This window comes from Gracilinanus agilis, chromosome 1, assembly GCF_016433145.1.
Source record: "Gracilinanus agilis isolate LMUSP501 chromosome 1, AgileGrace, whole genome shotgun sequence".
NCBI lineage: Eukaryota > Metazoa > Chordata > Mammalia > Didelphimorphia > Didelphidae > Gracilinanus > Gracilinanus agilis.
Window position 1 is genome coordinate 633,236,946 of NC_058130.1, and position 22,143 is coordinate 633,259,088.

The 22,143-nt window shown below is 34.6% G+C and overlaps 1 protein-coding gene across 1 annotated transcript in view; it reads right to left on the reverse strand.

Moving 5' to 3' along the window:
- Window positions 1–22,143, reverse strand: part of CFAP418 (cilia and flagella associated protein 418) — a 44,125-nt gene that overhangs the window by 15,822 nt on the left and 6,160 nt on the right. The window contains 3 exon segments of the mRNA XM_044668466.1: window positions 13,288–13,353; window positions 13,875–13,939; window positions 17,897–17,987. Of these exon segments, the coding sequence (XP_044524401.1) occupies window positions 13,288–13,353; window positions 13,875–13,939; window positions 17,897–17,987 (222 nt within the window).

Below are 22,143 nucleotides of genomic sequence, written 5' to 3' on the forward strand. Positions count from 1 at the left end.
TTTGGTAATACTGTCATTTTTATTATATTGGCATGGCTTAGACATTAGTACTATTTTAGTTATTTAAGTTCTTTCTTTATTTGAGAATTTTGTAATTGAATCTATATGTCTGATATGTGCATTGGTAGTGGATATCCAGATATTATATGCATTTTTAGTTATATGTATTGAGATTTTCATTTTTATGATTGTTTATGTTTTGTTAATATCATATAGGAATACTGTTGAGTTTTGAGTATCTTGTAGTCTGTGATTATACTAGCTATTAGTTGTCTCAATTAATAGCTTTGCTGATTCCCTATGATTTTTAAAGTAAATCACCATGTCATCAATAAATAGGCTTAGTTTTATCTTCTCTTTACCTATCTATGTCTTTAATTTCTTTTTCTTGCCTTGTGGTTGCTAGAATTTCAGGACTACAGAGTAGGAAATTCTTAGTCCCAAAACTTGGATCTTTACATTTGTCAGACACAAGGTTACTATACCCTTTTACTACTGTACATGCCTCTTCTGTTACACTGATCAACTTTTCTATGTCTTAGCCCAGTGATGGGCAAACTTTTTAAAAGAGGGGGCCAAAGGAAAGGAAATGCTCATCTGTAAATCTGTTTCTTTCTTTCTTTTTTTTTTTTTTTTTAATCTCTTACCTTCCATCTTGGAGTCAATACTGTGTATTAGCTCCAAGGCAGAAGAGTGGTAAGGACTAGGCAATGGGGGTTAAGTGACTTGCCCAGGGACACACAGCTGGGAAGTGTCTGAGGTCATATTTGAACCTAGGACCTCCCATGTCTAGGCCTGGCTCTCAATCCACTGAGCTACCCAGCTGCCCCCTGTCAGTCTGTTTCTAAGGCAACTCTTTGGACGTTTCATTGTATTGTATCAACTCATTGTATTCGTCAGATTAGGAATAATGTCCCGCAGCTGGATAGAACATTTCAGGGGGCCTGCATCTGGCTGTAGTTTGCCCATCATTGTCTTAGCCAGTAGCAGAGAATTTTGATAATCACTGCTTTATAATACAGCTTAAAAGAATTGCTAGACCTCCATCCTTTACATTTTCCCTATGATATTCTTGACCTTTTGTTTGTCTTCCAGATGAATTTTATTATATTTTTTAGTTCAATAAGATAACTTTTTGGTAATTTAGTTGGGATGGCATTGAAGTATATTAGGTTAGGTATTTTAATTATACAGGCTTTGGCCCACAGATGAACAATTGATATTTCTTTAATTATTTACATCTGACTTTATTAGTATTAAAGGTGTTTTATAATTATGTTCACATAGTTCCTGGGTTTATTTTGGCAGGTGTACTCCTAAGTATTTTATTCTATTCATGGTTATTTTGAATGGGTTATTTCCTACTATCTCTTCTTGTAGCAGTTTGCTGTTAATATATAGACATAGTAATGATTTATGAGGGTTCATTTTATATACTGCTACTTTGCTAATGTTACTAATAGTTTCAATTAATTTTTAGTCTCTAGAATTTTCCATATATATCACCATATCATCTGCAAAAAAATGATAGTTTAATTACCTCTTTATTCATCCTGATTCCTTCAATTTCTTTTTCTTCTCTTATTGTTATTGCTAATATATCTCTGATGACTTAAAAAATCCTTACCTTCTGTCTGATATCAATAAGACAGAAGAGCAGCAAGGGCTAGATAACCAGGGTTAAGTGATTTGCCCAGGGTCACATAGCTAGGAAGTATTCAAGGCTAGACTTGAATTGAATTGAACCCAGTTTCTCTGAACTCCAGGCCTGGCAGGCACTCTATCAACTGTGCTACTCAGCTGCCTACATTTCTAATACAGTATTAACTAATATTGTGATAATGGACATTCTTGTTTCCCTCCTGATTTTATTAAAAAACTGGAAAGCAATTTGGCAGAAAGCAGATATAGATCAATATCTTATAACAATATAAGCTCAACCACACATAAAAAGAGATGTCATAAGCAAATTAGAACAGGGAACACATTACATATATTTATAGATAATTTATGAGTAAGTAAGAAGTAGAAAGCATCGTGAGATGCAAGATAGATAAATTTGAATACACTAAATTAAAAAGGTTTTGTACAAATAAAACTAAATATAGCCAAGATTAGAAGGGAAGCAGAAAACTCAGGAAAAATTTTTATAGATAGTTTTTTGAATCAAGGTTTCATATCTAAAATATATAGAGAACTTTGTCAAACTTACAAGAATATGAGTCATTCCCCAATTAATAAATGGTCAAAAGATATGAATGATACTTTTTGGATAAAGAAGTCAATATTATATACAATTATATGAAAAAATGCTTGAAATAATTGTTGATTAGATAAGTGTGATTCAAAACAACTTTGAGATATCATCTCACACCTACCAGATAGGCTAAATAAAAGGGTAAAAAGGCAAATGTTGAGGGGGATGTGGAAAAATGGAGCCACTAATAATACATTGTTGATGGAACTGTAAACTGATCCAAATATTTTGGAGAGGAACCTGGAATTATACCCCCCCCCCCAAAAAAAAAGCAAAAAAACCCCTTTTGACCATTAGGTTTATTTACTAAGGTGATCAGGAGAAAAGGAAAAGAACCTATATATTCTAAAATATTTATAGTGCTCTCTTTGTGGTGGGGATACCCATCAAATGGGGAATGACTACACAAGTTGTGGCATAGGATTGTGATGAAATACTACTATGCTGTAACAAATGACAAAAATATATACATACACATATGTATATATATTTTAAATTAAAATTAAAATGTTTTTAACTTAAAATGTTTTTTGATTACATGTAGAAACAATTTTTGATAATTGTTTTCTGATATTATGCAATTCAGATTCTCTCCCTTTCTGTGTTCTTCCCATCTCCAACTTGAGGCAGAAAATAATTTGAGTTAAGTTATGCCAGTGCTTTTGTGAAACATGTATTTCCATATTCCCTAAGTCATGACAGAAGACACATATCACACATACAATAAAAAACTCATAAAGGAAATAGTGAAAGATAGCATGATTTGATTTGTATTCAGATTCTAACAATTCCTTCTTTGGCTGTCTATGGCATTTTTTAATCATGAGTCCCATGAGGTTATCTTGGAACCTTGCTTTGCTGACAATAATTTAATCCTTCATAGTTGATCATCGTACAGTATTTCTGTTACCAAATACATTGTTTTCTTGGTTTGAACAAGTTAATTAAGGGAAAAAACATGAAAAAGGTCTACATGAAATTGTAAAGAGTAAAATGAGCAGAACCAAAAGGGCATTATATACAGCAACAGAAATATTGTTTGAAGAATGACGTACTCTAGAGAAAGAACTGATGAAGAGGTATAAGCAAGACATAGTTTTATATATACATATATCTTTTTGTGTGAAATGATGCTTTCCCTAGAGTAAGGAGAGAAGTGATGTAGGGAGATACCTGGGAATTTAAATGTATTAAACAAATACGTTAATTTAAAAAATAATAATGGGGAGAATAATGGGCATCCTTCTTTCACTTCTATATTTATTGGAAAAGGCTTTAGTGTATCTCTATTGCATAATGATGCTTGCTTTTGGCTTTAGATAGATATTTTTTATTATTAAAAAAGATCCTTCTGTATTTATCCTTTATAAGATTTTTACCATAAAAATGTACTTTGTCAAAGGTTTCTCTGTATCTATGGAGATTATCTTGTGGTTTTAGCTTTTAATATGATTATGTTGATTGTTTTTCTAATATTGAACCATCCTTGCATAAATCCCATTCGGTTATAATGAAAGATTGCTTAAATTGCTAGATGTGTTTGAGAGGATTTTATTAAAAATTTTTGAGTCAATATACATTAATAATATTGGCCTACAGTTCTCTGTGTTTTAGCTTTTACTAGTTTAAGTATTAGGATGATTTTTGTTTCATAAAAGGATTCTGTGGGTGTATTCTTTTGCAATTTTGAGAATACGGTAATTTGTAAGTATGGGTACTAACTATCCTCTAAAATCAATCATTATACTGGAGGAATTCCATGTGAACTGGAATGACCTCCAGGAATTCATGCAGAGGGAAAGGAACAGAACCAGGAGAACCTTATACATACAGACGGATACACTGTGGCACAAGCAAATGTAATGGACTTTTCTACTAGTAGCAATGCAATGATCCAGGACATTTCTGAGGGACCTATGAGAAAGAATACTATCTACATTCAGAGGAAGAACTGTAGGAGCGGAAACACAGAAGAAAAACAACTGCTTGATCACATGGGTCTATGGGGATATGACTGGGGATGTAGACTCTAAACAATCACCCTAGTGTAAATATCAATAATATGGAATTAGGTCTTGATAAATGACACATGTAAAACCCAGTGGAATTGCATGTAAGCTATGGGAGGGGGCTATGAGAAGGGGAGGGAAAGAACATGAATCATATAACCATAGAACATTTTTCTTAATTAAAAAATAAAAATAAATAAAAACAAAAAAAAATAAAATCAATCATTATGTGACTTCATTAGGAACTGGAAGTTTATTTCTTTGGTAGTTCCTTTATTTTTTTATTTTATTTAAAAAATTTTTTATTTTGAATAATTTCCCATAGTTACATATTTCATGTTCTTTCCCTCTCCCCCAAACCCTCATAACCCCCCTTAGCCAACACAAAACTCTGCTAGGTTTTACATGTATCATTGATCAAGACCTAATTCCGTATTATTGATAGTTGGAATAGAGTTATCATTTAGTGTCTACATCCCCAATAATATCCCCATCAGCCTATGTATTCAAGCAGTTATTTTTCTTCTGTGTTTCTCCTCCCACAGTTCTTCCTCTGAGTGTGGCTAGTTTTCTTTCTCATAAGTCCCTCAGCCTTGCTCTGGATCCTTGCGTTACTGCTAGTAGAGAAGTACGGTATGTTTGATTGTACCACAGTGTATCAGCCTCTGTGTACAATGTTCTCCTGGATCTGCTCCTTTCGCTCTGCATCAATTCCTGGAGGTCATTCCAGTTAACATGTAATTCCTCCACTTCTTTATTCCTTTGAGCACAATAGTATTCCATCAACAAAAGATACCACAATTTGTCCAGCCATTCCCCAATTGAAGGGCATACCCTCGTTTTCCAATTTTTTGCCACCCACAAAGAGCTCAGCTATAAATATTTTTGTACAAGTTTTTTTCCTTATTATCTCTTTGGGGTATAATCCAAGCAGTGATATGGAGGGATCAAAAGGCAGATAGTCTTTTAAAGCCCTTTGAGCATAGTTCCAGAATGGCTGGATCAGTTCACAACTCCACCAGCAATGCATTAATGTCCCAATTTTGCCACATCCCCTCCAACATTCATTATTCTCCCTTTTCATTTTAGCCAATCTGCTAGGTATGAGGTGATACCTCAGAGTTGTTTTGATTTGCATTTCTCTAATTATTAGAAATTTAGAACACTTTCTCATGTGCTTATTGATAGTTTTGATTTCTTTATCTGAAAATTGCCTATTCATGTCCCTTGCCCATTTATCAATTGGGAGATAGCTTAATTTTTTTTGTATAATTGATTTAGCTCCTTATATATTTGAGTAATTAGACCTTTGCCTGAGTTTTTTGTTATAAAGATTTTTTCCCCAATTTGTTGCTTCCCTTCTAATTTTGGTAGCATTGGTTTTGTCTGCACAAAACCTTTTTAGTTTAATGTAGTCAAAATTATTTATTTTACATTTTGTGATTTTTTCTAACTCTTGCTTGGTTTTAAAATCTTTCCTTTCCCATAGATCTGACAAGTATACTAACTATTCTGTGCTCACTCAATTTACCTATAGTTTCCTGCTTTATATTCAAGTCATTCACCAATTCTGAGTTTATCTTGGTATACAGGGTGTGAGATGTTGATGTAGGCCCAATCTCTCCCATATTGTTTTCCAGTTTTCCCAGCAGTTTTTGTCAAATAGTTTTTTTGTCCCCAAAGCTGGGTTTTCTTTGGGTTTATTGAAAACTGTCTTGCTGAGATTGCTTACCCCTAGTCTATTTCACTGATCCTCCCTTCTGTCTCTTTGCCAGTACCATATTGTTGTTTTGTTTTTTTTAAACCCTTAACTGCTGTGTATTGGCTCCAGGGCAGAAGAGTGGTAAGGGTGGGCAATAAAGGTCAAGTGACTTGCCCAGGGTCACACAGCTGGGAAGTGTCTGAGGCTGGATTTGAACCTAGGACCTCCCCGTCTCTAGCCCTGACTCTCAATCCACTGAGCTACCCAGCTGTCCCGGTACCATATTGTTTTGATGACTACTGCTTTATAGTACAGTTTAAGATCTGGTACTGCTAGGCTACTACCTTCCTTCATATTTTTTTTTCATTATTTCCCTTGATATTCTTGGTGGTAGTTCCTTTAAAATGGATTATTATTTAAAATCTCTGGTTTTCTAATAGTTTAGAGATTTTATATTTTTGAAAGTATTCTTATACTATTTTGGTTTCTGTCTTGTTAATATGTTTGGAACATTCTTTTTATTTCTTTGCTGTGATTTCACTTTGCTCAATTTCCATTTTATTAATTTGGTTTTCTGCTCTCTTCCTTTTAATCAGATTAGCTAAGTGTTTATTAATTTTATAGATCTTTTCAATAGCTTTTAGAAGTAATGTTTCCAGATTTTTTTCTTTCCTATTTATCTATTTACCTTCTAATTTCAAATATCTTCTCTTTTGCACTTATTTTAGGTTTATTTCTTGGCTAATTAAAAAAAATGCCTATTCAGTTCATTATCTCTATTTTGTTAATATGTTTTAAGGATGTGATTTTTTTCCCCTGATGACTACATCAGCTTCATCTCAGAAATTTTGGTTTGTGGTTTCTTCATTATAATTTTCTTTCCATAGTATCATTATCTTATGATTTGTTCAACACAGTCATTATTTGGGATTTCATTGTTAGACTTCCATTTGAGTCTGTATCTTTTGTTTGTGGTGCCTAAATCAAGTGCTCTCTTTATTGCATTGTGGTTTATAAAGGATATAGCAACTATTTCTGTCTTCTTACATTTGCTTGAATTATCTGTGTCCTGGTACATGGTCAATTTTTGTTAAAGTTCCATGTGGTACTGAGAAATAGTCTCTTGCTGACCCATTTAGAAGACATTAGAACTATAATTTCTCTAGCAATTCATTCAGTTCTATATTTTCCATTTTGTTTATCTGTTATGTATCCCAAACTGAGAAACTTTGAAGTCTCTTTCCACTATTGTCTTAGTGTCTACATTTTCTTGTACTCAGTTGTTTCCTTTATGAATTCAGGTATTAAGGCATTTGGAGCACATTCATTTGTTGTTTGTAGTTCCTTTCAGTATAACTCCCATGTTTATCCTTTTAATTTTTTGAATATTAATATTTGCTTTGTCAGATAGCATAGTCAGATAGGCTCATACAGCTAGGAAGTGTCTGAGACCAGATTTGAACCCAGGACTGACCATCTCCAGGGCTGATGCTCTATCCACCAAATCACATAGCTGCTTCATATTAGTTTTTAAAATGCATTTTCTGTGCTCCTTTCCAAAAAGAAGTTCTCTAATTCTTTTCTGCTCCCACCTTCCCAACTTTCACACTGTAATATAATAGTCCCATAAAAACAAACAGTGATTCACTTATAGGCAGGGTATTCACCAGGCTTTGTCCATTATGCCCTAGAGCCCACCACTTCTATGTTAATCTCCTTAGGAAGTCCACCTTCACTCTTGTCTTCTTATACACATTTAAGAAGTTTCTAACTATTTTATCTACTGACATCTGTAGTTGCTACTATCCTTGGCTGCAGTTAACTCCCTCTGCATTTCTGTTGTTTCAGGTATTTGAGAACCAAACAATCTCTTCAGGTCTGGTTTTTTTTTAAAATTTAATGTTTCAAATGCCTCTTAAATATTCAACATCCATAAACTCATATTTTCACTGTAAGACCAACCTGGGCTGCATCCTGAGCTGTATTGCTCTTTGGCTGACCTTAATTCATTTTCACCTGTGTTTTCTGGTGGAACACAATAGTCTTGTTTTCTGGTGGAACACAATAGTCTTGAGTTATTTGGATTTCTTTTCCTTTGTTTCTCATTATTTGGAGAACTTGTTTCTGAATTGAGTTGTTAAATTTATCCACTTTGTGCTTGAAATTTGCAACTTTTAGTACTTTTTTTGGAGGTGACCTATGAATTCTTTCAATTGGTATTTCACTTTCTGTATTCAGAAGTTTAGAGCACATTATTTCTTGCATTATGGTGTTGTTTTTTGCCCTGTTGTGTTCTTCTGGGAGACCTCTGATCCTTAGGTTTTCTCCCTGTATTCTGTTTTTAAGATCAGCATATTTTCCTTGAATAGTGAGTAGTTTCTTTTCTTCTTCTTTTTTTTTTTTTGAACCTTTACCTTCCATCTTAGAATTGATATTATGTATTGGTTTCAAGGCAGAAGTGCAGTAAGGACTTCTTAAGGTAATGAGTAAGGGACTTGCTCATGGTCACACAGCTAGGAAGAATCTGAAGTCACATTTGTTTCCAGGACCTCCTTGTCTCCAGGCCTGGCTCTCTCTATCCACTGAGTCACATAATTTCTTTTCCCTTTTTTTTTTGCTTCTCTTCTGCTAGAGGGTCCTTCACTTCTGAATGTTTGCATCCCCAATCTATTTTATCTTTTTTGCTTCTTTGGTGAAACCTGCCATTGAGATTCCAGTTTTTTGGCCATTATTTTTGATGTGTTGGCCAAAAATTCCACTCTCATAATTCTTATTTTGCTTTTGACCACTCAGTGTTGTGGTTCCATGTTCTCCTAAAAGTCTACAGGGTTCTCTGTCTTATCAAGTGTTGGATTATTTCCTCTTTTGTAGTATCTATTCAGAGATTCCTGAATTAATTTGCTAGATCTAGAGATTATATTTCCTTCTATTAATGGTTTTCTCATTTATGTTCAAAGTCTTTGAATTTTCTTCCTCTTGAGACTTTTAGTAGTTTCAGTCTTTTCCCCCCCTTATTTTCTCCTATTCACTCTCTTGACTCTGTTTCCTCTGACAGTAGTTTGTTTTGGGGCTGGATCTCAAAGTGTCTCAGCATAGTCTTACACGTGGCATGGCTTACCAGCCTAGGTCTCTGCACCAAGTGACTTTTGGGGAGTGAAAACTGGCCCTAGCCAGATGCCATACTCTTTCCTTCTGCCTTAGTCAGCTGCTGCACAGCATCCCACACCCTATAGCAGTGATTCCCAAAGTGGGTGCTAACACCCCCTGGTGGGTGCTACAGCGATCCAGGAGAGTGGTGATGGCCACAGGTGCATTTATCTTTCCTATTAATTGCTATTAAAATAAAAAAAAATTAATTTCCAGGGCGCTAAGTAATATTTTTTTCTGGAAAGGGGTGGTAGGTCAAAAAAGTTTGGGAACCACTGCCCTATAGGCTATTTGAGCATCCAATTCCTCTGTTTTCAGTTCTTTGGTCTGGCTCAGAGAGCAGCAATTCTGGTGCTATGAAGTTGTCTATTCTGGTACTAGCGGATTAGAAATTTGCAGTGCTGATGCTACCAGGTGGTGGTTCCCTGAACACTTTTGCTTTTTGGTGCACTGCCAACAGTTGGGCTGGCTGCTTGAAATTCTCTGAACAAATTTCCAGATTCCATGACACATAAAAATGTCAGGAGTAGGGGTGGGACAGGACAGGACAAGCCTGGGATATGGGGCTGGGTTTTGCTGCAAGCCCCTACCCATGTGTTGGGTCCCTGAGTCTGATAGTACAGTCTTATTGCTGGTAATATGGGAACTGGGGGAGGGATGCTGAGTGAGCTCAGGGTCAGTGAGCATCAGTTCATGGTTTGTCTTTTTTAACCTTCTTTTGGATTCTGGGTGTCCTAGAACTAGGAGACAGCTGAAGTTGCTTTATCTTTGGTACATAATTTTTGTTTTAAAGAGGATCAAGAGGTCATAGGGATTGGAGAAAATGTTTAGTCCTTCATTTTGTTGTTAAGAGGATCCAAAAGTCTACAATATGCTTTTATTAGGCAAAATTATCTAAGACTTTGCATGGCTTTGGGGTTAAAAGATCTTGGTTCATATCCTGCCTTTGATGTAACCTTTGGAAAGTCACTTAATTGCCCTGAAATTCAGTTTCCTTATTAACAAGATGAAGGGGAATCTGTTTCTATGATCCTATGACTTATGGCTGAGATGAAAAGACTTGGAATTTTGGAAGATCAAACTCAGAATTGTGAATTTTATGGTTTATTGTTGTTTTCTGGAAACTGTGAAGCAAAAACTGATCAAAGAATAGAAAATTCAATGAAAGTATACATGAATTGAAGCAACAAATTAGGAAAAAATCTTTATAACAAAAAACTCTGACAAAGGTCTAATTACTCAAATATATAAGGAGCTAAATCAATTGTATAAAAAAATCAAGTCATTCCTCAACTGATAAATGGGGAAGGGACATGAGTAGGCAATTTTCAGATAAGGAAATCAAAACTATCAACAAACACATGAAAAAGTATTCTAAATCTCTTATAATTAGAGAAATGCAAATCAAAAAAACTCTGAGGTATCACCTCACACCTAGCAGATTGGCTAAAATGACAATAAAGGAAAGTAATAAATGTTGGAGGGGATGTGGCAAAATTGGGACATTAATGCATTGCTGGTGGAGTTGTGAATTGATCCAACCATTCTGGATGGCAATTTGGAACTATGCCCAAAGAGTGCTAAAGGACTGCCTGCCCTTTGATCCAGCCATATCACTGCTGAGTTTATATCCCAAAGAGATCATAAGGAAAAAGACTTGTATAAAAATATTTATAGCTGAGCTCTTTGTGGTGGCCCAAAACTGGAAAACAAGGGTATGCCCTTCAATTGGGGAATGGCTGAACAAATTGTAATATCTGTTGGTGATGGAATACTATTGTGTTCAAAGGAATAAAGAACTGGAGGAATTCCATGTGAACTGGAATGACCTCCAGGAATTGATGCAGAGTGAAAGGAGAAGAACCAGGAGAACATTATACACAGAGATGGATATACTGTGACACAATTGAATGTAATAGACTTCTCTTCTAGCACCAATGTAATGATCCAGGACAACTCTGAGGGGCCTATGAGAAAGAAAACTAGCCACATTCAGAGGAAGAACTGTGGGAGGAGAAACACAGAAGAAAAACAACTGCCTGATCACATGGGAGGATTTGGATATAATTAGGGATATTGACTCAAAATGAGCACCCTAGCGCAAATATCAATAATATGGAAATAGATCTTGATCAATGACACATGTAAAACCCAGGGGAATTGTACGTCAGCTATGGGAGGGAGTGGGAGAAGTGGAAGGATAGAACATGAATCCTGTAACCATGAAAAAATGCTCTAAATTAAGTAATTAAATAAAGATCTTAAATTAGAATTTAATTTTAGATTAGAAATTAGAATTAGAAATTAGAAAATAATAAAAATTAAAAAAAGAAAGTATACATTAATTCATGAATTTTAAAATCAGAGTGTAAGGTGAGGCTTTTAGCATTGGTGAAGTAATAGTTCAAGAAAGCAGAAAGTCTTTTAAACAGAAAAACTAACAGCTTGATCTCTCTAAACCTCAGAAGCCATCTTTGTCCAATCTGTACAACAATAACAATCATTTCAGTAATATTCCTAATGAATAATCATCTAGCCTTCTCTTGAAAACTTCCAGTGAAGGGAAATCCACTACCTACTACATAATAACTCTTTCTACTTTTGGATATCTGTGTTAGGAAGTATTGTCCAAAAAAAAAAAAGTCCATAAGACTTTGCCAAAGGCTCTGCTGAAATTTAGGCAAACCATATCTAGTTCTACTATACATAAGCACACTATATAGCATACTCCTGGTCTACTAGTAACCCCATCAAAACAAGAAATGAAGTCAGTCTGACATGACCCATTCTTGATGAATCCATATCATTAAGATCAGTGTTTCTTTTCTTAGATACTCACTAGCCATCTTTTTAATGTTTTGAATTTTGCCAAGGATCAAATTCCAAACACTCATTGTTATGAGAAAAAAAGCATAAAACAAATGTAAAAAAAAGTCATTAAGTACCCCAAATTTTGTCAAAGATCCTCATTCAAACTGACCCATTAATGTCCACCCTATAATTCCATGACTCTGGTGAAAATGTTTCATCATCAACTGATTCTGTTGCATTAAAAATAAGGTAGGAATTAAGAAGATAAGAGTTAGGTAGATTATGTATTTCATATAATTTTCTATAACTGGTTTCTATGCTGCTCTGATTAACCAAGAGAAAACTGTGAAGATTAAAATATACAATAACTAAAGTATCCTATTTTATAAACTTTATTAATAATAACTAAAGTAAGACAGCTATCTAAAACCTAGCCTGCTTGTGAGAGCTAAAAAGCAAGAGAGAGGGAGAACCTTAGAACTTATACAAAATGTGACCAGGCAAACATGGACAAAGGGAAAAGCATTCTAGGTAATACAGGAAGGAATTTTAGGTAATATAGTTCAAAGTACAAAAATCTCTAACTATACAACAAAACTTTATACTGTGTATCTATTTTACTGTTGATTAAATACATTTGTAATCATTTCTAGAAAATAAATAGAAATATTAAATAAAAGTTAAATTCCTTTGATCAGGAATGTAACTCCCCTGTTGTAATATACTGTTTCCACAATAAAGTGAGATTCAACTTAGAATACCTTTTTAAGTATCTTAAAATTGTCTAAATTTGAAATCTACCTATTCTCACTGCTTTTACATACTACTTTTTCTCTACTACTTGGCTTTTGTATTGAACTAGGAAAAAAATCAATAGTAATAAACTACAAAAAAGGTAAGGTGTGTGTACGTCCTGCTAAAATTTAAATTTAGTATGGGAATAAGATTTATAGCTATTTAGACTTCTTAATTTATTTTTTCAAGTAACTTTTAAGGTACTTATTAAAAAGTAGAACCTTTTCTCAAAGGAGAAATGGTAGTCACAAAAATGAGACTGACAGCATTTAGGCAAACAACATAAGAAATCATGCTGAATGATCTAACCCTCTGGGATCCTAGTCTTTTTACCCTTACACAAATAAAGAAACAAAAAAAAGCATCAAAGATCTAATGAGTCCCTGACTAATAAGAGTATTAAAAATTTCTGTAAAGTATGTTAAGGATAGTTATAGAAAATATACCAGGCATTATAAAACAAAGTTATTTGTCACAAGTAACACATTGTCATGCATGCTAGAGGCAAAAAAATATCATTTTTAGAAGGAACTATAATAAAGTGCTATTTATTTCAAATTTCTTACCTCTGGGAAGTGTTTGTTCCTATACCACATGGAGCAGAGCTTCCTCCAAGGTATACTGGACTGCATCTAAATGTGATTAACAAATGTGAGAAATATGAATTACAATTAGAAGGCTATGTTCTGGTAATCAAAATACTCTTTTCCATATAAGCTGATTGTTTCAGGAAAAGGAGATATTTATTCATGATCGTGAGTGCTACTTTATTGGATGTAACCTGCACATTCTTGAACACTTAAGGAGTTAAAATGAGTCACAGAAAAATAGTGTTTGCCAAATAATATGAGGGGGGAAAAGCAAACCCTGGAGAATATAACAGAACATTCATTCTGAGCAACTGTTCACACTCTTTTTCATGTGGCAGAAGATTATTTACAATAGCAATAATCTCCAAAATGGAAACTTCCTTTACACCATGGGGTCACAAGCCATCAGCCTATATTATAAGATATTGCTTTTGGTCCTTCTCCTGAAGAGTAATGCTTTGTTTTTTAAAGTCCATGTGTTCTAAATGGTAACAAAAAATGACTAGACTACATTCCTAGTTTTTGCTCACTAATGTGTTTAATTCACTAAAATTTCAACTTACCTTTTGCCAAGCATTTGAATAGAAGTTCTGACAGATGTGTTATTTGAAGATTTAGATTTTAATTTCTGTTTAAAAGGTCCAAAACAAACAAAAAGGACAGTGTTAGAGAAATATAACAGTAAAACTCAAGTTCTGCTTTATTTTATAAGAAAAAGATCATTTTAAAAAATAGCTTCAACAAAAATTTGAATGTAATCATTTTAAAGTTTCTGGAATAAAAATGACCAAATCCTTGAGGGGGCAGCAAACATAAACAGAACTCCCTCAGGAATCTGAAAATCATATTGCTAACTTTTAGTCTAGGGAAATGATAAACTGCTATTATTAACATGTGAAGATTTAGAGTCACTTTCTAACTCTTCTGTTAATACTTCAGTTCAATGATTTAATATGAAGAACATGCCGTTTAAAACACTATTCTGGAAAATTCAGTTGAGGGGGGAAAAACAGTCAAGACTCATTTGCAAAGTATTTGAGTAGTATTTACCTGAACCAAAAATAAACTAGCCCACTCCTGGTTAATTTTAGTAATATTAATTTTAATCAAATGAAATGGACTTAGCCAATAGAAATTCAGGGGAAATGTACAGATACTTAGTTACAACTCTATAGTGGTTCCTCTATGGTTACATAACATCCTCATCATTACCTAGCTTTTATTAAGTGTTAGTTATGCATGTGATACTGTATAACATCTACCAACCAGGAAGCAGGCTCTCTGCCAAGAAAAGATGAAGGGAAAGAGAAATGGAAGGATTAATTCTGCAGTGACAAGTCTTTATTTTGCCTGGTGTATGACCAAACTAAATGAAGACAAAAATATCTCTTATTACCCTTTCCTTTTCCTCCCTCCAGAAGTAAACTTCCCATTTTAAGTGAAAAGAATTTTTCCCTAGGTGTGAGTATCTCAATTTCCCTTTTTTGTTTTGGGAACATGCTCTATGTGAACATGGGGCAAGGTCACCACTTTTGCTCAGAACCATATTTTCTTCAACATCTGGGCTCATGTTTATGCTGCTGGCTGCATGGCTTTGAGAAAGGGAAAGAGGAAGGAAAAAGTATTTATACAACACTACTCTGTGCCAGGTTCTGTGTTATGCACTTTCTAAAAATTATCTCATTGGATCTGAGAAACAGAAATGTGTCAAATCAGGGACTTGGGAATTATGTTTCCTCTTTTAGGACTATTTGTGGCCCCTTTACAGCTCTTTCCTCATAAGCCCTGTCCATGCTGCTACCCCTAATCAAAACCTGTAATCACAAGACCATCCTACTTATTTATCTTGGATAATTTCTGTACTGCCACTGCTGAGGACACAACAGAAGTCAGGAGGTCTGGCTTCTAACACTTGACGCTTGATGGGCTGCCTCAATAGGTAGTGGAACTACCTGTCATGAGAGATCTTTAAGGTAAGGATAACCACTTGTTGGGACACGAATTTTACAGTATGAGTAGAAGCTGAACTAGAGCAGGGATTTTTAACTTCATAGTCCATGAATTACTTTCAGTGATTTGATAACTGCATTTTAGGATAATTTTAAAGGCTTTAATCCAAGGAGTGCAAGTCTTTCTCAGACTGCCAAGTGACACACCTATGTTGAAACTTCCTGCTCCCTCCAGCTGCTAATGCTCTCCTCCCTTCCAAAACCATTTATCTTGAATTTATTTTGTATTCATTTATTTATGTACATATTGTTTTGCCTAATCAAATGTAAGATCCTTGAGGGTATTTTGCTTTTGTCTTTGTTTCCCCAGAGCAGGGGTCGGCAACTTATGGCTCTTTCTGCAGGAGCCATAAAGACAACCAAGGCACAGTAACTAATAGTTTACGCATGACATCGTGCGTCATGTGATAAGTCACGTGATCTTTTGGTATCAAGACTATCTTCTAAGATAGAAGGCTCCCTCATTGATATTGCCACTCCAGACCAATCTTGGACTTTAGTTAGGCTTGGTAGGTGTGCTGTGTGTTCCTCCTTCTGCCCTCCTTTTACTTTTTCTACACCTGTTACTGACATCTTGGGGTTCTGTATAGTGATTGATCACTTTTGTTTATATTCTCTACCCCTCTGCCTCTGATTTACATGGCTTTATCTCAGTGCATTCATGGGGTCTGCACTCCTTATTTGTGGGACTGTTATTGTTTTTTAACTTTTCTACCTGCTCTTAAAGGGGAACTATAGTCACATTACATCTTTACATATGCTTCATTAGTGAGAAGCATTTCTCCCCAGTAGTTGTTTCATTTGATACAGAATGATTGAGTAGGCAGCACTGATAAACACCTGTACCAGGAAATGTGTGTGATGTGTCCTGGCCAGTTTTCCATGAAAAGGTACCCTCCTCCCCCACTACTTACTAATGCCTGCACACAAGTCATGTTATTTTCTGTAATCTCCTGATCTCCTCTCCTACTTAATTTATGTGGCCAAATGGCTTAACCAGCAGGCTGGCAGCTTTTTCTTCTGTTGCCTGACTTGAGAGAGGGAGAGGAAAAAGTATTCTTCTCTGAATTTTTCTCTCTTTATTTCAGCAATTTTCTTAGTGTAAAGGAGTTTTATATGTATGTGTGCAGTTATATCAGTACTATAGTGCCCCATTAAGTCTTGTTTTTTGATTAATAATCAAAATAGTTTTGATTAATAATCAGCAAAACCATGCAGCACCAGAAGTCACATTAATGTACTTTATTCATCATTGGTTAGCACATAATAATGTTATTAAAAATAGTTCAGACTTATTGTACTTTAAAAGTGTTGTTCTTACATAAAATGCACATATTTACTTATATTCAGTGTTAAACATATTGTACGGCTCTCACGAAATTACATTTTAAAAAATATGGCCTTTATGGCTTTCACGGCCAAAAAGGTTGCAGACCCCTGCCCCAGAGCCTCAGATCAATGCTTCCTTCCAGTTCATTTTTAGGCTGGCTGTCAAAAAGACAACACCAAATGGCGTTACACTCTCTAACAGCATAGTTTGCATGTGAGTTCTTTGGGTTAATCTTGTTTAACTTTCTTTAGCTCTTTAGTATTTGGTTCTAGGTTTTGTTTTGTTTCTTTTTGTTTTGTTTTTGGAACTTGGATCTTGCTTATTTTCCTTGTTTTAGTTCTAGCTACCAACATATAATATTAAATTATTTTTTTTAATAAACCTTTACCTTCCGTCATAGAATCAATATTATGTATTGGTTCCAAGGCAGAAGAGAGGTAAAGGCTAGGTAATGGGAGTTAAGTGACTTGCCCAGGGTCACACAGCTGGGAAGTGTCTGAGACCAAATTCAAACCTATGACCTCCAGTCTCTAGCCTTGGCTCTCAATCCACTGAGCATTTTTCTCAACCCAGCTGCCCCCATTAGATAAATTCTTAGAAGAACCATAATACTGTTTTCTGTCACCATTTGAACTCGTGTGTAATTATACAGAATGTAGTACTTAATAGTTAGTAGTAGCAAGTACCCAATGATAAACAACATAAATTATGGATCTGAATCTGCACCTGACTATTAAATATACAATATGTAGAAGGCACTATCCTAGGCACTAAGAAGACAAAGGCAAAAAGTGAAAAAGTCTCTGGCTTGAAGAAGCTTACATTTTGTTAGCTTAATGGCTTTGATGATATAGGACATCTTTACTGGTACTGATTTCTAACTATTGCTATAAATCATCAAGTTTCTAAATTCCTTTTGTATCTACAGTAAAATAATAACACTTTTTTATAATTAAATTCAAGATCGCAGAATTTAGAAAGTTGTAAGTGAATTTATTAGTCATAAGAACTAAACCCATTTTTTCATATAAAAAACTAAGAACCAGATAGATTAGTTTGCCCCAAGTTACACAGGTAATAAGTAAAAAAGCCAGGGTCAGAACCCAGGTCCTTTGATTCTATAAACTGTGCTCTTTATTCAAACAAATGTGTATAGTTACTTGTGTCTTCATATTTTCTGAATACCCTAAATGTATCTTGAAATACAGGAATAAAAAAAAATCAGTGTTTGTGGGACTCTACTTACAACAGGATTTCTATGAAAACAGGGCTCTTCGAAGATTTCATTAATTAGGCCATCAAGATCATCATCACCCTTTGATGATGTTTTAGTTGATCTGAAAAAAGACAGAAGCTTAAGAGTATATAAATCAACCAGTATCAGAAAAGTATTATTCAAACAACTCAATAAAATCTGAAGTGATAGTATAAAGACAAACAGGACATTAACAGGTTATCTAATTGTTCCTTGTTATGGACATTAACACCATGTGCCTTGGTATACAAGGCAAACTTTATATGCTGAACAAATATAATTGTCCCTATATTTGTAATATTTAAAGCCATGATATATATATATATATATATATAAAAAGAAAAGCTAAGCTTCTTTGCTAAATTATATCAGCAATTTGGGGAATATGTAATTAAATGAGAAAAAATGAAAAAGCACTTTTAAACTTTAAAGTTTTACATAAAATACTATTTTTTATTAATAAAAGTAAGTCAATATTATAAGTAGGACTAAGTCAAGCAGTCCTTTTAAAAAATCAGAGTTTCATTGTCAGAGAAATAATTACCCTTCAGTAGTTAATAACAGCTTGCATTTATACTGTGATTTAAGGTTTGCAAAGTCTAGATCAAATATTATCTCATTTTATTGTTATAGCAAACCTATTCTTATGTTTAACCTGAAAGGTAAGTACTATTATTATCTCCATTTATAGATGAGGATATCAAAGAACACACAGAGGTCAAATGATTTGCCCACAGTCACATAACTAGTGTCTGAGCCTGAAAATGAACTTATGTTTTCCTGATTCCAAGTCCAGTCACCTACCATACCAGGCTGTTGTGAGGCTCAGATAAGAAAATACAAAGCACATTGTAAATATTAAGGTATTATATGTTAGTATCCACATAAATCATCAGGCATTTATCTATACTACCAATAAGTCCAATATCAAGAGATAGGAAGAGAAATCCCACTAAAAAAAATCAATAACTAGACAATATAAAATACCTGGGAGTCAACCTGCCAAGACGAACCTAGGAACTATATGATCACAACTATAAAACACTTTTCAAACAAAGTCAGATCTAAACAATCAGAAAAATATTCATTGTTCATGGGTAGGCTGAGCCAACATAATAAAAACAAAAATTCAACCTAAATTAATTTACCTATTTATTTGCCTCAAACTACTCCAAAGTTATTTATAAAGCTAGAAAAAAATAATAAAATTCATCTGGAAGAACAAAAGGCCAAGCCTATTAAGGGAATTATTGGGGGAAAAAATGAAGAAAGGTGGCTTAGTTGTATAGGATCTCAAACTGTATTATAAAGTAGCAACCATCAAAACAATCTGGTACTAGCTAAGTAATAGAGTAGTGAATGAATGGAATAGATTAGGCACTCAACACCCAATGGTAAATGACCATAGTAAACTAGTGTTTGACAAAGTTCTGTTGGATCAACTCACTAGGCGACAAAAACTGCTGGGAAAACAGTATGGCAGAAACTAGGCAGATATAAATACCTCATGCCATATACCAAGATAAAGTCAAAATGGATAAATGATTTAGAAATAAAGGGTGATACCCTCAAGAAATTAGGAGATCATGGAATAGTCTACCTGAAAGATTTCTGGATAAGGGAAGAATTTATGTTCAAACAAGTCACAAAGAACATTGCCAGATATAAAATAGATAACTATGATTATATTAAATAAAAAAATTGGGGGGGTAAATAAAATGAATGCAACGAAGATCAGAAGGGAAACAACAAACTGGGAAAAATTTTTTTTTCCCACTGTCATCCTACCTCTTTTTTTCTAATTGATTAAGAAAATTTTTCCATAGTTACATGATTCATGTTCTTTCCCTCCCTTCCTCCTAACCCCCTCCCATAATGAATGTGCAATTCCACTGGGTTTTACATATGTCATTGATCAAAACCTATTTCCATATTATTGATATTTGCACGAGGGTGATCATTTAGAGTCTACATCATGTCCCCATCAACCCATGTGATCAAACAATTGTTTTTCTTCTGTGTTTCTGCTCCCACAACTCTTTCTCTGGATGTGGATAGCGTTCTTTCTCATAAGTCCCTCAGAATTGTCCTGGATTATTGCATTGCTGCTAGTAGAGAAGTCCATTATTTTCGATTGTGCCACAGTGTATCCGTCTCTGTGTATAAGGTTCTGCTGGTTCTGCTCCTTTCACTTTGCATCAATTCCTGGAGGTCATTCCAGTCCACATGGAATTCCTCCAGTTCATTATTCCTTTTATTTTTATTTTTTTAAAAAAACCCTTACCTTCCATCTTGGAGTCAATACTATGTATTGGCTCCAAGGCAGGAGAGTGGTAAGGGATAGGCAATGGGGGTCAAGAGACTTGCCCAGGGTCACACAGCTGGGAAGTGTCTGAGGCCAGACTTGAACCTAGGACCTCCCGTCTCTAGGCCTGGCTCTCAATCCACTGAGCTACCCAGCTGCCCCCTCATTATTCCTTTTAGCACAATACTATTCCATCACCAACAGATACCACAATTTGTTTAGCCATTCTCCAAACGAAGGGCATCCCCTCATTTTCCAATTTTTTGCCACCACAAAGAGCTCGGCTATAAATATTTTTGTATAAGTCTTTTTCCTTATGATCTCTTTGGGGTATAAACCCAGCAGTGGTATGGCTGGATTGAAGGGTAGGCAGTCTTTTAAAGCCCTTTGGGCAGAGTTCCACATTGCCATTCAGAATGGTTGGATCAATTCACAACTCCACCAGCAATGCATTTAGTGTCCCAATTTTGCCACATCCCCTCCAACATTTATTACTTTCCTTTGCTGTCATGTTAGCCAATCTGCTAGGTGTGAAGTGGTTCAGAGTTGTTTTGATTTGCATTTCTTTAATTATAAGAGATTTAGAACACTTTTTAAAATTATTTTTTTTTAAATTTAAACATTTATTAATATTCATTTTTAACATGGTTACATGATTCATGCTCCTACTTTCCCCTTCACCCCCCGCACTCCCCCCACCCATGGCTGATGTACATTTCCACTGGTTTTGTCATGTGTCCTTGATCAAGACCTATTTCCAAATTGTTGGTAGTTGCATTGGTGTGGTATTTAGAACACTTTTTCATGTGCTTATTGACATTTTTGATTTCTTTATCTGAAAATTGCCTATTTATGTCCCTTGCCTATTTATCCATTGAAGTTTTTTGTTATAAAGAACTTTTTCTCAATTTGTTGCTTCCCTTCTAATTTTGGTTGCATTGGATTTGTTTGTATAAAACCTTTTTAATTTAATGTACTCAAAATTATTTATTTTGCATTTTGTAATTTTTTCTAACTCTTGCTTGGTCTTGAAATCTTTCCTTTCCCAAAGATCTGACAGGTATACTATTCTGTGTTCACCTCATTTACTTATGGTTTCCTTCTTTATATTCAAGTCATTCACCCATTCTGAGTTTATCTTGGTGTAGGGTGTGAGATGTTGATCTAAACCTAATCTCTTCCATACTGTTTTCTAATTTTCCCATCAAATAGTGGATTTTTTCCTCAAAAGCTGGACTCTTTGAGTTTATCATATACTGTCTTGCTGAAGTCATTTACCCCACTGATCCTTCCTTCTGTCTCTTACCCAGTACCATATTGTTTTGATGATCACTGCTTTACAGTACAGTTTAAGATCTGGTACTGCTAGGCCTTCCCCAACCACACTCCCCTTCACATTTTTTTTCATTATTTCCCTTAATATTCTTGATCGTTTATTCTTCCAAATAAACTTTGTTATAGTTTTTTTCTAATTCAGTAAAAATATTTCTTGGTAGTTTGATAGGTATGGCACTGAATAAGTAAATTAATTTGTGTAGGATGGTCATTTTTATTATGTTAGCTCATCTTATCCATGAGCAATTAATGTTTTTCCAGTTGTTCAGATCTAGTTTTAATTGTGTGGAAAGTGTTTTGTAGTTGTGTTTATATAATTCCTGTGTTTGTCTTAGCAAACAGATTCCCAAGTATTTTATATTGTTTAGGGTGATTTTAAATAGCATTTCTCTTACTCTTGCTGCTGGGATGTGTTGGAAATATATAGAAATGCTGATGATTTATGTGGGTTTGTTTTTTTTTGTATCCTGCAACTTTGTTAAAGTTGTTGATTATTTCCACTAGTTTCTTAGTTGATTCTCTAAGTAAACCATCATCTCATTTGCGAAAAGTGGGTTTGGTTTCCTCATTGCCTGTTTTGATAACTTCAATTTCTTTT